The sequence below is a fragment of the Salvia miltiorrhiza genome, chromosome 2 (genome assembly GCF_028751815.1).
Source record: "Salvia miltiorrhiza cultivar Shanhuang (shh) chromosome 2, IMPLAD_Smil_shh, whole genome shotgun sequence".
Lineage (NCBI taxonomy): Eukaryota > Viridiplantae > Streptophyta > Magnoliopsida > Lamiales > Lamiaceae > Salvia > Salvia miltiorrhiza.
In genome coordinates this window covers 66484182-66496458 of record NC_080388.1, presented here as the reverse complement: position 1 = coordinate 66496458, position 12277 = coordinate 66484182, and the positions used below count along the sequence as shown (strand labels likewise).

Genomic DNA, 12277 nt, shown 5'->3' with positions numbered 1-12277 from the left:
TGAAGCACAGAAAAATGCTCAAGTTGATTGATCCACAAAAAAATGTTTGTTTTGAAGCTCTACTGGAAACAATACATGAAGTCGATCGAAAAAGAGAAACCCTCACTCAACCTTCCAAGCATACAGGAAGAGACAAAACTCGACGCCCTTTGAGTAGCCGTCCACCGAGAAATACCTGCTGTTGCCACTACACTCGCTCTCGTCGCAGCGGCTCTCGCTCAAGCTCGACTCGTTTTCGTCGTCGAAGTCGGTGGACTTGAATATAAACAGCCCGTGGTGGGTCCCGGGCGCGCAGAAGAGCCAGGCGTGCACGTCCCAGAACACCTCCACGGGCTGTTTATTCACAAGAACCGTTTGGTTCCCCCTGAATTTCCATTGCAAATTCTGAATGTGGATCAAGATGATCCCATCGATGCTTATCCACATCTCCGGATCCTTCTCCCCCGACGTGGAGCTCTCCACCACGATGTCGTGGTCGCGCTTTCTTTGATCGAATCGAGCTCGCGTCGAGAACGACTTCTTCCCGAACACGTTTTCCTTCTTGTAGAAAATGACCGGTTCGACCAGGGCCGGTCTGGCTTTGGTTCGCTTATACGCCTTTTTTTTGTTGTCCCCTAGTAAGAGGACAACCTCGTTGTGTGCGACAAGGGCGACATAATAATCGGAGATGGGTTCGGGGCCGGCCGAAAATTTAGCCGATTTGAGGTCCCAATAGGCCTCCAGCTGGGTACCGTCCACCTCCAGACACTTGTACCCCTTTTTGGCCCAAAAGTGCCAAGGTTTTAGGTCGATCTTGCAGGTGTAAATGACGTCGTTTTGGTCGACGCTGTCCACGGCGATGCTTAATGAGTAATTCATGAGGTTCTTGCTCCACGTCACCGTCACGTTGCGCCAATAGCCGGCAATGTGTGTCTGGTAAATGCTCGTCACTGTTGTCTGTGCGGCCTTCTGCTCGGGCGAGTAGGCGCCCAACGATTGGGTCCGCCCCACGTTGTATGCCATCCCAATCCAATCAAGGATCTTATACCCTCAATTCCTCATTCGCCCCATCATCGTGTCGGGGGAAGGATGCCAACATTATCAAACCTGGGATCAACACCAGGTTGATGAAATTGATGATCAAGATGTTTGTGGAAAAACAAGAAATATGGCATCAAAATACAAATTAATTAATATGTGAGTTGCAAGAATAATGGAGATTCTTGATGGGAATAATTCGATGTTAGAAAATATTTGAGGAAAAAGTCAATGGAATAGGATACAAGTTTAACGTTTGTGGAGGAAATACACATAATTTTTGTTCAAGGATGTTTGTCGATGGAGGTTGTCCTAGAATCAAGGATCCAAAATTAGAAAGTGTTTCTCGGATTTGCGATCGGATCTTTTATTATAAAATAAAATGTATTTGATCTCCTATTAGTTATCAACAACGTCGCATCACAATATTATATTACGGGGATTTATAAACATATTGTACTCAATTACAAAATGAAAGTATCATTCCCCTAAATAAAAATAAAAATACAAAATGAAAGTATCATTTATAAGACATGTTATGAAAATACGTTGAATGTTATTTCAAGAATTGATTTCGAACTTGGATGTGGGTTCATAGACTCATAGTAGTATAACTAGTGAAGAATAAATTTTTGCATTTTTTGCCATTAAATTGATGGGATGTATTTCATTCCAATTTTTATTGAAAAAAATTACTCTCTCCATCTCATTTAAATAAGCCATTTTGTCTAAGTGTAACAAGTTTAGGATTGAATCGACAGTGAATTAAGTATAACTAGTCATGATGTCACTAACAATAGTTTCCTTTGGATTTTGCTTACTACCACTTAATTATTACTCTTGTGGAAAAAATAATAATTTAAAAAAAAAACTAAACTGAAACAAAAAAATAATTTAGTTAAAATAAATAGATAATCTGATCTAGACTCAAATCATATCAAACTTGAATAGTCACTCAGTTATAGGTCAAAAATAATAATGCCCCTATTGTCACGTGCACTAGAGCACTCAACCCAATCCTTCCTTTCAGCATATAAATTAAAATATAATCAAATCAAATGATTTAACTATTATGCCCAAAATTCTCATGTTGGCCACTCACTTGAAATTATACCTATACAACGTTAAGATTTAGAAACACACGACACAATTACAGAGTATTAGCTTGGGCTTCTTGGGCTGGGAGATTTCCCTAATGCCTCTCACTTGTTCTACACTTTAACCATGGAATACATATATACCTCTGCTTTTTCAGTGTAGTCACTAAATTTATGTAAATAAACATATTACTCAAGTAATATTTTCTTATTTGTACTATCTCATTATTTACAAGCACTACTTGCCTATTATCTATTAGAGAAAATATATGTTGTTGTAAGTGATAGTGTCGTAAGCGTCACATGCATTACTTGTTGTCATAGATATTTATGACAATAGGAAAGTGTCACTGTTCTTGTTTAAATCTTCAAAATCCCAACTCAATGGCCGATCAGTAGAAAAAAATCGATGATTAGACTATATTTTCAGTATTTCAACTTTCAAGTATGAAATTTTGAAAAATTAATTTTCATTTAATAAGATTCGATGATGGGGACTATGCATATTCGTTCACACAAAACGCTAACAATTTTAAGATTTTATAGAAACAATAAAGTTTAAGAAAAAATGGCTAGCATGCAAGACTTCAATCCCCTCAATGATCATGTCTATTATTTAGGTGAGTTACCTCAAAATGCACCCATAAAACTTTCAAAACATACATACATTCTTTTAAAGGAGAAAATTACTAGAACATATTATTCCAGATCAAATTTTAAATTATTTGGGAATTGCATGTTATATTTTCGTACTTGGCATTTAATATCAAACTGCCATAACAATATCAAGTGCAATTAATCTATGCAGCCACATTGTGGTCACCCACACACTAGTATAATAAGGAAAATCTTAATCTATTTAATTTATTTTTAAAATAAAAATAGGATTTAGTTATTTTACTATATTCTCTACAGTGTACTTATTTTTTATTTTGTTTGCATTTTTTATTTTTTATTTATTTTTAAATAAAAATAAAAAAATTACCAAAAAATTACAAAAAAATAATTACAATGTAGAGAATATGATAAAATAACTAATCTTATTTTTATTTTAAAAAATAAGTTGAATAAATTAAATTATTTTTTATTTAGATAAATTATGGGTGGCCACAATGTGACTGTTTAGTTACTCTATCAAGTGATAATCAATATTCTCTTTCACTCTATGTCCAACAAATTATACTTTCGTTTGATTCTTGAAAGGTACAGTATATTACTACGTGGCATTTAATAGACTAACTTGCATCAAAACATATAATTGAGATATCTTTTCTTATAGTACATTTTTTTTTGAGGGGGATTCTTATAGTACATTTAGTTGTTGAATAACCTTATATATTAAAATCTTTAGAAATCCAGTTTGGATAGTGATCAAAATAATGCCACCAAATTTAACAAAATATAAAAATAAATTAGTCTTACTAAAATGTAATTCAACAAAATTATTCACATATTTTACAGTTTTGCGCGAATGTATTTTTGTTCTCGCATGCATTTACACTTATCAAAAGAATGGGTCAATAGGCTTCAAAAATCGTTTTCACTACAAATGATTAAATGAATGATTGTCCGTTCCTAACATAAAACTTTATAGTACAAATTTTTGATGGCCAATAATACTTGGAAGTCGTTGATATTTTTTTTTTACTATAAAAAGTTGTGATAATTTATAACTTTCCCAAAAAGACAAATATTAATGCAAAAGCTAACGTTGGTGGGGACATTAATAAAATTCCAAGTCTTAAATAAGATAATTCTTGTGTCGCAATCTGATTAAATAATTTCACCCCCCCTTTTTTTTAATTGCCCTTTTTCTTTTATTATTAAAGCTGATTCTACTGCAGCGATTGTCCCCCACCCAAACAGACCTAATGTTACTGTCAAAATTTCTAAAATAAGTTATTAAGATTGACTGAATTACACACTCTTTTTTTACCTTGGGAAAATATTTGATTAAGATTGACTGACTGAATTTATGAGATTACATAATAGATAAATAAAAGTTTATTTTATCCTAATCTTAATTTAAAAAATACACTGTTAGGTATTTTGATATTAAATTTGACTAGATAGTTTGTTCCATCATACATAGTCATAGCTAAGGAATAATTAAGTTCCTTTAAAATTAAAAATGCTCTGAAGGGGATATTTCTTCAATGATGTTAAAATCCTTCTTCTTGTTATGTAATTTTTTTTTTCTTTTTCCCCGCCAACATGATAAAAATGGCTTAGTAATGCGATATTGAAGATTATTATGTGATGTTAGTTTTTAATTATTTTTATTTCCTTACAGAGAATTCTATTATAAATGCCGGATATTGTTATGTTTTTCAAAGGGAAATACATTTATTTTGTTTTCGCACTATATATTCAATTTCACCAATATTTACATCTTTTTAATGAGAGAACGTTTTGAATAAATTTTGTTTCTATAAGTAAACCAAAAAAAATGTACTCCGTACTTAGATATTTACCACATCTGCAGATCACGTTGACAAATTAAATTTAAAATTTTCTACAGATTTTGACAGAGTCAAAGGGTGGTCATTTTTTCTCCAAGTTTCAACTTTTCTGGAAAGTTATTTTATGAAAAATTCCCTTGTTACATTTTTGGTAAGTTAATTTCAAGAACCGCTAATAAAATGGCATGCTGATTTACAAAAATTGGATCAGATAATAATAAAATTTTATTATTTTTATTTTCTTCTCAAGGATAACAAGAAATATTATGGATATAATGAAACTGCAGAGAAACACTCTCGAGAAGAAGAACATTGAGAGCGACGTTGTCTGTAAACAGTAAAAATCAGTTAAAAGAAGAGGCAGAGTTGTAAGAATTCTCACACTCCATTTGCATCTCCACAAATTTTGTGCGCATTTTACCCTTCTCGTGTGTAATTTTTCGATGTAAACTGTAACTCCATTGTTTCTCTCACTTTAAAGAGAGAGAAGGGGTGGGGATTTTTTTATTTTTTTTTGCAAGATTTGTCATAAACACTAAAATATGTTATTTTTACTACATTATTTTGATGTGGGCTTCTCTATGCTTGTTTTGATGATACATTGGAGCAATTTAGTGGTAAGTTCTTAAAGGTTGCTCAGCTTGATATCTCATCCCATGTCACATCTCTCTCACTCACACACACACACACATAGTGAGACCCTTCTATTTGTTCTTGGTGTGTCTTCTTGTTATGGGTGTCATTGTTGTTTAGCTGTTGTGATGTGAAAGAAGATACATGAAAAAAGAGATACAGACAGCAAAGTCCCAATGCTCTTCTGCACAATTTTGCTAGCATCTATATGTACACACATGTGCAGTATATATGCTGTTAGTGTGTGTGACTGTGTGCTGATTGGCATGTGGTTTTTTTGCAGGAAATGACATGGTTAAGATTTGGGCTTTTGTTAGAGAAGATTGTGGTACATTGATGTCTCAGAAACTTAATATTTTACAAATTTATTTTTAAGCGGTATTTGTTTTTAGTGAGCTTGGACGCAAGTGAGTATTTGTTTAATGACTGAGGCCAAAGAGATGAATAATTTTACTTTGGGGTGAGAAAAGAAAGATCTTGGATTTTGTAAAGGAATCTGAGTTCCACATTTCCCAGCATTCCAATTATTGGTAATAGTGGAGAGAGAGAGAGAGAGATCATTTCATCTTATAAAAAAGCTCATTTCGTCCAAGGCAATCATTTCATACCTTTTGAACATGCTCTGAAATCTGCTATTTGAAAAGGCAGCTTATTATTTGAACTTCTGCATATGGTGATGAAGGAAATGGAAGTATGTTTTCGTCGTTTTTGTTGTACGAATTTGTGTGCCAAACAGAGAAGTATTGTTCTTGATGGCTCCATCTCTGGCTAAACTCTTGTTTCTTTGTTGATTTCAGTGCTTTGGATGGTGAATGATTCACCAACTATTGCTGCTGAGGACTTTCTATTCTCCTTGAAAAAGAATCAATTCTTGATTGGAAGGGCGTTTAGTTTCAATAGATCCATCACTACTTTTGTTGTGTGGTTGGAGGCATAACAATGAACATGATAGATAATTGCTGTTTCTTGTGAGCAAAAATTCGAAAAAAGTTTCAGTTGTGGCTTCCCTCAAGAGGATAGTGTGATAGTTTGCGCGCTTCTGGAAGTGGGCATCGACAGTTTTACTGTAATGAGTCGAGAGATGGGAGGGAAACAGGACAAGGTTTCTGAGGTGGCCAAAGTTCTGGTGGCTGTGAAGGCAGCAAAGGAGATTCCTAGGACTGCTTTAATTTGGGCACTGACTCATGTTGTTCAGCCCGGAGACTGCATTACCCTTCTTGTGTTCGCCTCTTCACAGACTAGTGGTAAGAATTTCTTGTACAAATGTTGTGTTCGTGTAACATTTCCCATCTTCGTTTCATCACATTGCCACTTGAAGTCCTGAGTTCATCCTATATAGACATTAACAAGTAGGAACAATGATACAAGATATGCCTTTGTTGCTCGTCTCCGACTAGCTTTCTTGCACTTGTAAAATTCATACGAATTAGAATCCTATGTGGAGAGACTGCATTAGCCTTCTTGCGTTTGTACACTAGGTGTAAGAATTTCTTGCACAAGTGTTCGTATTCACGTAATATTGCTTCCCATCTTCGTTTCATCTTTTATACCACGTTAGCATTTAAGAAGAATGTGTAATATTGTATTGTATTAGCTCTCTTTCACTTATGAAGCTCGCACAAATTAGATTGACCATTTTTTTGATTGATAAGACGAAGGCAAATCAGCCATGAATGAAACCTTTGCATGAACTTAAACCAGGTCTATTTTGGGGATTCCCAAGATTTCGTGGCGACTGTGCCAGTCGCCACCGGAGGTCACAGTCAACTGCAAACGCAGAAGAGATATCGGAGATTCATGACAGTTGCACTCGGATGATTCTTCAGCTCCACGACGTGTATGATCCTAAAACAGTGAGTCTTTTCTTCATATACCTTTTTCTATGTCGATTTCTTCATTCTTGAACAAAATTGATGATCTATGGTTTTGCTGATAATATTTCAGATCGACATAAATATCAAAATCGCCTCGGATCTTCCCTGTGGAGCAGTGGCTGCAGAGGCAAAGACAACTCAAGCCAGTTGGGTTGTTTTGGATAGGTAATGTCTACAATCCTGCAATCCTATGTCTCATGTAGTCGAAAATTATGCAACCTTATATGCTTCAACATCTCGTAGGCAGCTTAATCATGAGAAGAAGCATTGTATGGAACAGCTGCAATGCAACATTGTTGTTATGAAGAATTCCCAGCCAAAGGTTCTCCGGCTCAACTTAGTTGGATCGGCTGCAAGAAAATCGGAGGCGATGGGTTCTAACAATGATCAACCATCTAGAGAAAAGGAAAGTAAAACTGATTCTTTGAGTCCGCCTCGTGCTCACCTTGTTACTCCGTCTAGTAGCCCCGAGACATTCACCATCACAGAAGCTGGAACGTCGTCTATATCAGACTCTGATCTGGGAAATTCACCATTCTGTGTTCCAACGAAAAAGAAGACGCCTAAGAAGGCGAGAAGGTTGGAAATCAAACAAGATCTTGATGGATTTGGCTCAGACAGCGACTATACTAGTCATTCCCCAAGCCAAAATTTGAAGTTCCAACCTTGGATTCGACAGATGTTTGGTTCGGATGGTCAGTCTTTCGAGAATCTTGATGAGTGTCGTCTCTCTACTGCACGTAAGCAAGATTCCGCGACTGAGGCCGCCCCAGGTAAGCTCCGTAGACTCGACAAAGAAGCAGCATTTGGATCACCAAGCTACAACAGTGGGATGAGTTTCAACTGCAATTTGAGGGAAGTTATTTCTCTCTCAAGAAAAGCGCCTCCCGGACCTCCCCCGTTGTGCTCCATATGCCAACACAAGTCTCCTGCATTTGGGAAGCCTCCTAGATGGTTCACATATGCAGAGCTCGAGCTTGCAACAGGGGGCTTCTCACAAGCTAACTTCTTAGCTGAAGGTGGGTATGGATCCGTGCATCGAGGTTTACTCCCCGACGGCCAAGCAGTCGCGGTCAAGCAGCACAAGTTGGCGAGTTCTCAAGGAGACAAAGAGTTCTGCTCGGAGGTTGAAGTGTTGAGCTGTGCTCAGCACCGCAACGTTGTGATGTTGATTGGATTCTGCATTGAAGATGGTAGGAGATTGCTGGTGTACGAATACATCTGCAATGGAGCTCTTGATTCTCATCTCTATGGTATGTACTATTACTATACATTTCTCAATTTCATGCTCCCATTCGCTCAAACTTGATCTACTTTTTCCATCGTTTTCGTGATCTATAGGACGGCATCAGGAGAAGCTGTCATGGAGCGCACGTCAAAAGATTGCAGTTGGAGCAGCGCGAGGGCTGAGATATCTTCACGAAGAATGCAGAGTGGGTTGCATTGTGCATCGCGACATGCGGCCTAACAACATCCTTATCACACATGATTTTGAGCCTCTGGTAATTATTTAGCATGAATGTGTGTGTGTGTGTTGTGCTTTCTAAAGTTTTGAGAGCGAATGACTTTGTTGAAGGTGGGAGACTTCGGGCTAGCTCGTTGGCAAGCTGACGGCCAGAAAGGAGTCGATACTAGGGTTATTGGGACGTTTGGGTAAGTGACGATCGAGTAGCTCTGTTGGTGTGAGTGGTGTTTAGCAACACCAAACAATAACATAATGAAAGCTGCTATATATGTGTAAGTTTAGGTACTTGGCACCTGAGTATACTCAGAGTGGTCAGATCACAGAGAAGGCTGATGTGTACTCGTTTGGAGTGGTGCTGGTGGAGCTCGTCTCCGGGCTGAAAGCCGTGGACCTGAAGAGGCCCAAGGGGCAGCAGTGCCTGACGGAATGGGTGAGCCTCAGCCTCAGCCTCTATTTGTGTTGTGTATTGAGTTGTAAGTGATCTGAATACGCGATATAGGCTCGGCCGTTGCTTGAAGGTCGGGGGTTTGGCGAGCTGGTGGATCCGCGGTTGGGAAACGAGTATTTGGAGCAGGAACTTGAGTTGATGTTGCATGCGGCGTGTTTGTGTCTTCGTAGGGATCCTCAGGCTAGACCTCGAATGTCGCAGGTAATATACTCTACTCATTTCGAATATTATTACTACACATACACCATCATCCTAAGTTGATCCTAAAAATAGGTGCTCCGGATACTCGAAGGCGACATCAACATGATGGAGACGTCGGACATGAACATGAGTGAGAGAGGATATGGTCCCATCATCAGCTACAACAAGTACGTTGTATCTTGGTAGCAACCATTCCTCTCTCAACTCCAACCCATCTTATAAATTGCAACTTTTATTAAATTTTTCTTTTCTTTTTTTATATCATCCACTCAATATTGTACTACAAATATTTGCTTCTCTTCTCACATAATTGGCCCGATTAGTTTTACTTTCATCTGGCCCCAACCCCACATTAACTTAGTATGTTTGGTTAATGGCTCATTTTTTTTCAATTTAATTTTCTTAAGAAAAAATAGTTAATTTAAACTATAAGTCCTAAAATTTAAAGTGTTCGTTTAATAAACTCGATGTAAATAAAAGTTAAAACTCAAACTCGATGCAATGCCACAAAAATAAAATGCATTTCGTCTTAATCATCAATAATTTGATTTAACATAAACTTAAAGAAAAATGAAGGAAAAATGGACCCCGAAAAAATATCATGACGAAAATCAATGGGAAGAAGGTTGACCGTCAATAGACCTCCACAAACCGCCGGTCTCCGCCGCATCGGAAACCAAATCGTCGGTAGTCCTCACGGCGCCGTGGATCAGCACCAATACGACTGCCACCATCAGCGCAGCCACGATATTGCCGGCGGCCTGCGTGAGCAGCAGGACGACGATCGTCGACACCGAGAGCCCGATCAGCACCGTGCGGTCGTTGATCGTCCGGCCGGCGACCGCCAGCGGCTCGTCCCGCATGAAGTAGAGGTAGAGCCACGCCGCCATCGCCGCGACGAAGACCATGAGCGAGATCGGGTGCCAAAGGAGGCTGAGGAAGAGGATCGCGAGAGCAGAGATCGCGTAGTTCGTGAGGAAGTACGCCGCATTGGCGGCGGCGCGCTCCCGTGCCTCCGCTACAGATTTGGGTAGGTCGAAGCGGTGGACGTCGAACATTTGCCGCCACGGGCGGCAGGCAGCGAGGCCTGCGTTGAGGCGCTCCCTGGCCAGTGAGATGTAGTCGAGCTTCACGGTGGGGGATGACAACGTAGGAATGGTGCCGTAGGTAGACATTTTGTGGCTGGTCGCCGCTCAATTAGACCTTTGCGGTGGCGGTCGGTGGTTATTGGCGGCGGCGGCGAGAGGAAATTTGGGCGGAATTGGATGACGGAGAAAATGAGGGAACGTGGGCGATTATAATGTAGGTGTGGTGTGGTGCACCATATATTCAACATGAAATTATATTATCGTAAAGCACAACTAGATTTCTGAAATAAAATACTACTAGTAATAATTTGAAGAAAGTGAAAAACAGTTACAAAAATATTTCAGCAAACGAATCCATGGCTCCGCACCTACTGAATTATGTGTAAGAAACAGAGCAGTTTAGGTGTGAATTTGGTGCTGCCCCCTAGTTTCTGGTTGCTTCGAGATAGTTTCAATCTGGCTTTACTCTTTCAACTTAAAATCCTTGAGTCTTATCAAATCTTGTAGGAGTACTAGAAAGAAGGTGGTGGGTGTGGGTAGGGATGTCAATGCAGCCCGAAACCCGTGGGCCGACCCGAATAACCAAACAAAATTAGAGGGTTAGGGTTGAAAAATCGCAACCCGGAAAAACCTCCAACCCGATTAGCCCGCACCCGACTAACCCGGAACCCGATAGGGCTAGCCCGAAAACCCGATGGGCTGGCCCGGTGGGCTGACGGAATTATGACTGATGCATCCAGTTACAACTTCTGCTATGTTTAGATCTATGGTATTTGCTTATATATATATATATATATATATAGGGGAGGGCTACAGTAAAAACACTTCTTAAAATATAAATATAAACGTGTTTTAATGTACGAATTTTATCCAACAAGGTTACGAATTCATCTAACATGGTTACGAATTGTGAAAAATAAATTTTTGCTACCTTTGGGATTCGAACCCAGGACCACAAATTCATCCAAAAGGGTTACGAATCAACCGTAGATCTTGATGATCTAAGGGCTGAAAATCATTTATATTTTATACACTTAAGAGTGTTTTTATTCTAGCCCTCCCCTATATATATATATATAGGGTTGGGTTCCGGTGGATCCCTATGCTTATAATAGATCCGTAGATCCAAATCTAGACCACACATTTATTACATGTGGCACATCAAGATGGTGACACGTGGCAAGGCATTTCAAGGCAAAATCTGGAGAGGGGTAAAATTGGAATGTAATTTTCGAAATTCAAAAAAAAAAAATTAGATTTTCTCAAAATAGGTACTCCCTCCGTCCACCAAAAAAACTCCCATTTGGGGTTCGGCACGGAGACTAAGAAAGCTGAAAAAGGTGGTGTAAAAGACTAAAAGGGTAGTGTTTATGTATTGTAATTACTTTTACTAATCTTTCACTAGCTATTTGATAATAATAATAATAATAATGACAATAATAACAACAACAACAACAACAACAATAATAATAATAATAATAATAATAATAATAATAATAATAATAATAACAATAATAAGGATAATAATATAATAAGGATAATAATAATAATAACAATAACAATAATAACAATAACAAGAATAATAACAATAATAATAATAATAATAATAATAATAATAATAATAATAATAATAATCATAATAATAATAAGAACAATAATAACAATAATAATAATAATAATAATAATAATAATAATAATAACAACAATAATAATATAATAATAATAATAATAATAATAATAATAATAATAATAATAATAATAATAATAATAACAATAATAATAATAACAATAATAAGAATAATAATAATAATAATAATAATAATAACAATAATAACAATAATAATAATAACAATAAGAACAATAATAATAATAACAATAATAACAATAATAATAATAATAATAATAACAATAATAATAATAATAATAATAATAATAATAAGAATAATAATAATAATAATAATAATAATAATAATAATAATAATAATAATAATA

At 37.1% G+C, this 12277-nt stretch overlaps 3 protein-coding genes across 8 annotated transcripts; 1 reads left to right on the top strand and 2 right to left on the bottom strand.

Moving 5' to 3' along the window:
• Positions 1–1212, bottom strand: LOC131013165 (uncharacterized). The gene has a single exon (XM_057941211.1). The coding sequence runs from the start codon at positions 1000–1002 to the stop codon at positions 103–105; it is 900 nt and encodes a 299-aa protein (XP_057797194.1). The 5' UTR covers positions 1003–1212; the 3' UTR covers positions 1–102.
• Positions 1213–4783: 3571 nt separating this feature from the next.
• Positions 4784–9531, top strand: LOC131013163 (inactive protein kinase SELMODRAFT_444075-like). 6 transcript variants are annotated; one of them, XM_057941206.1, is made up of 11 exons: positions 4784–4944; positions 5493–5537; positions 6007–6453; positions 6911–7062; positions 7154–7248; positions 7327–8336; positions 8425–8585; positions 8660–8736; positions 8831–8978; positions 9048–9197; positions 9270–9531. In XM_057941206.1, the coding sequence occupies exons 3-11, from the start codon at positions 6279–6281 to the stop codon at positions 9381–9383; spliced, it is 2082 nt and encodes a 693-aa protein (XP_057797189.1). In that variant the 5' UTR covers positions 4784–4944; positions 5493–5537; positions 6007–6278; the 3' UTR covers positions 9384–9531. The 6 variants fall into 6 exon arrangements, with proteins under 6 accessions (XP_057797189.1, XP_057797192.1, XP_057797190.1 ...); XM_057941203.1 differs by lacking the exon at positions 4784–4944 and adding an exon at positions 5088–5193; XM_057941205.1 differs by lacking the exon at positions 4784–4944 and adding an exon at positions 5226–5419.
• A 168-nt stretch (positions 9532–9699) lies between these two features.
• LOC131013164 (PRA1 family protein F2-like) lies at positions 9700–10791 on the bottom strand. Its single transcript, XM_057941210.1, has one exon. The coding sequence runs from the start codon at positions 10370–10372 to the stop codon at positions 9809–9811; it is 564 nt and encodes a 187-aa protein (XP_057797193.1). The 5' UTR covers positions 10373–10791; the 3' UTR covers positions 9700–9808.
• Positions 10792–12277: the final 1486 nt, after the last annotated feature.

Coding starts and splice junctions, on each gene's coding strand:
- LOC131013165 (XM_057941211.1), bottom strand. CDS start 1,002: ATGGCATACAACGTGGGGCGGACCCAATCGTTGGGCGCCTACTCGCCC.
- LOC131013163 (XM_057941206.1), top strand. CDS start 6,279: ATGAGTCGAGAGATGGGAGGGAAACAGGACAAGGTTTCTGAGGTGGCC. Junction 6,454..6,910: donor CGCCTCTTCACAGACTAGTG/GTAAGAATTTCT, acceptor AACTTAAACCAG/GTCTATTTTGGGGATTCCCA. Junction 8,586..8,659: donor CACATGATTTTGAGCCTCTG/GTAATTATTTAG, acceptor ACTTTGTTGAAG/GTGGGAGACTTCGGGCTAGC.
- LOC131013164 (XM_057941210.1), bottom strand. CDS start 10,372: ATGTCTACCTACGGCACCATTCCTACGTTGTCATCCCCCACCGTGAAG.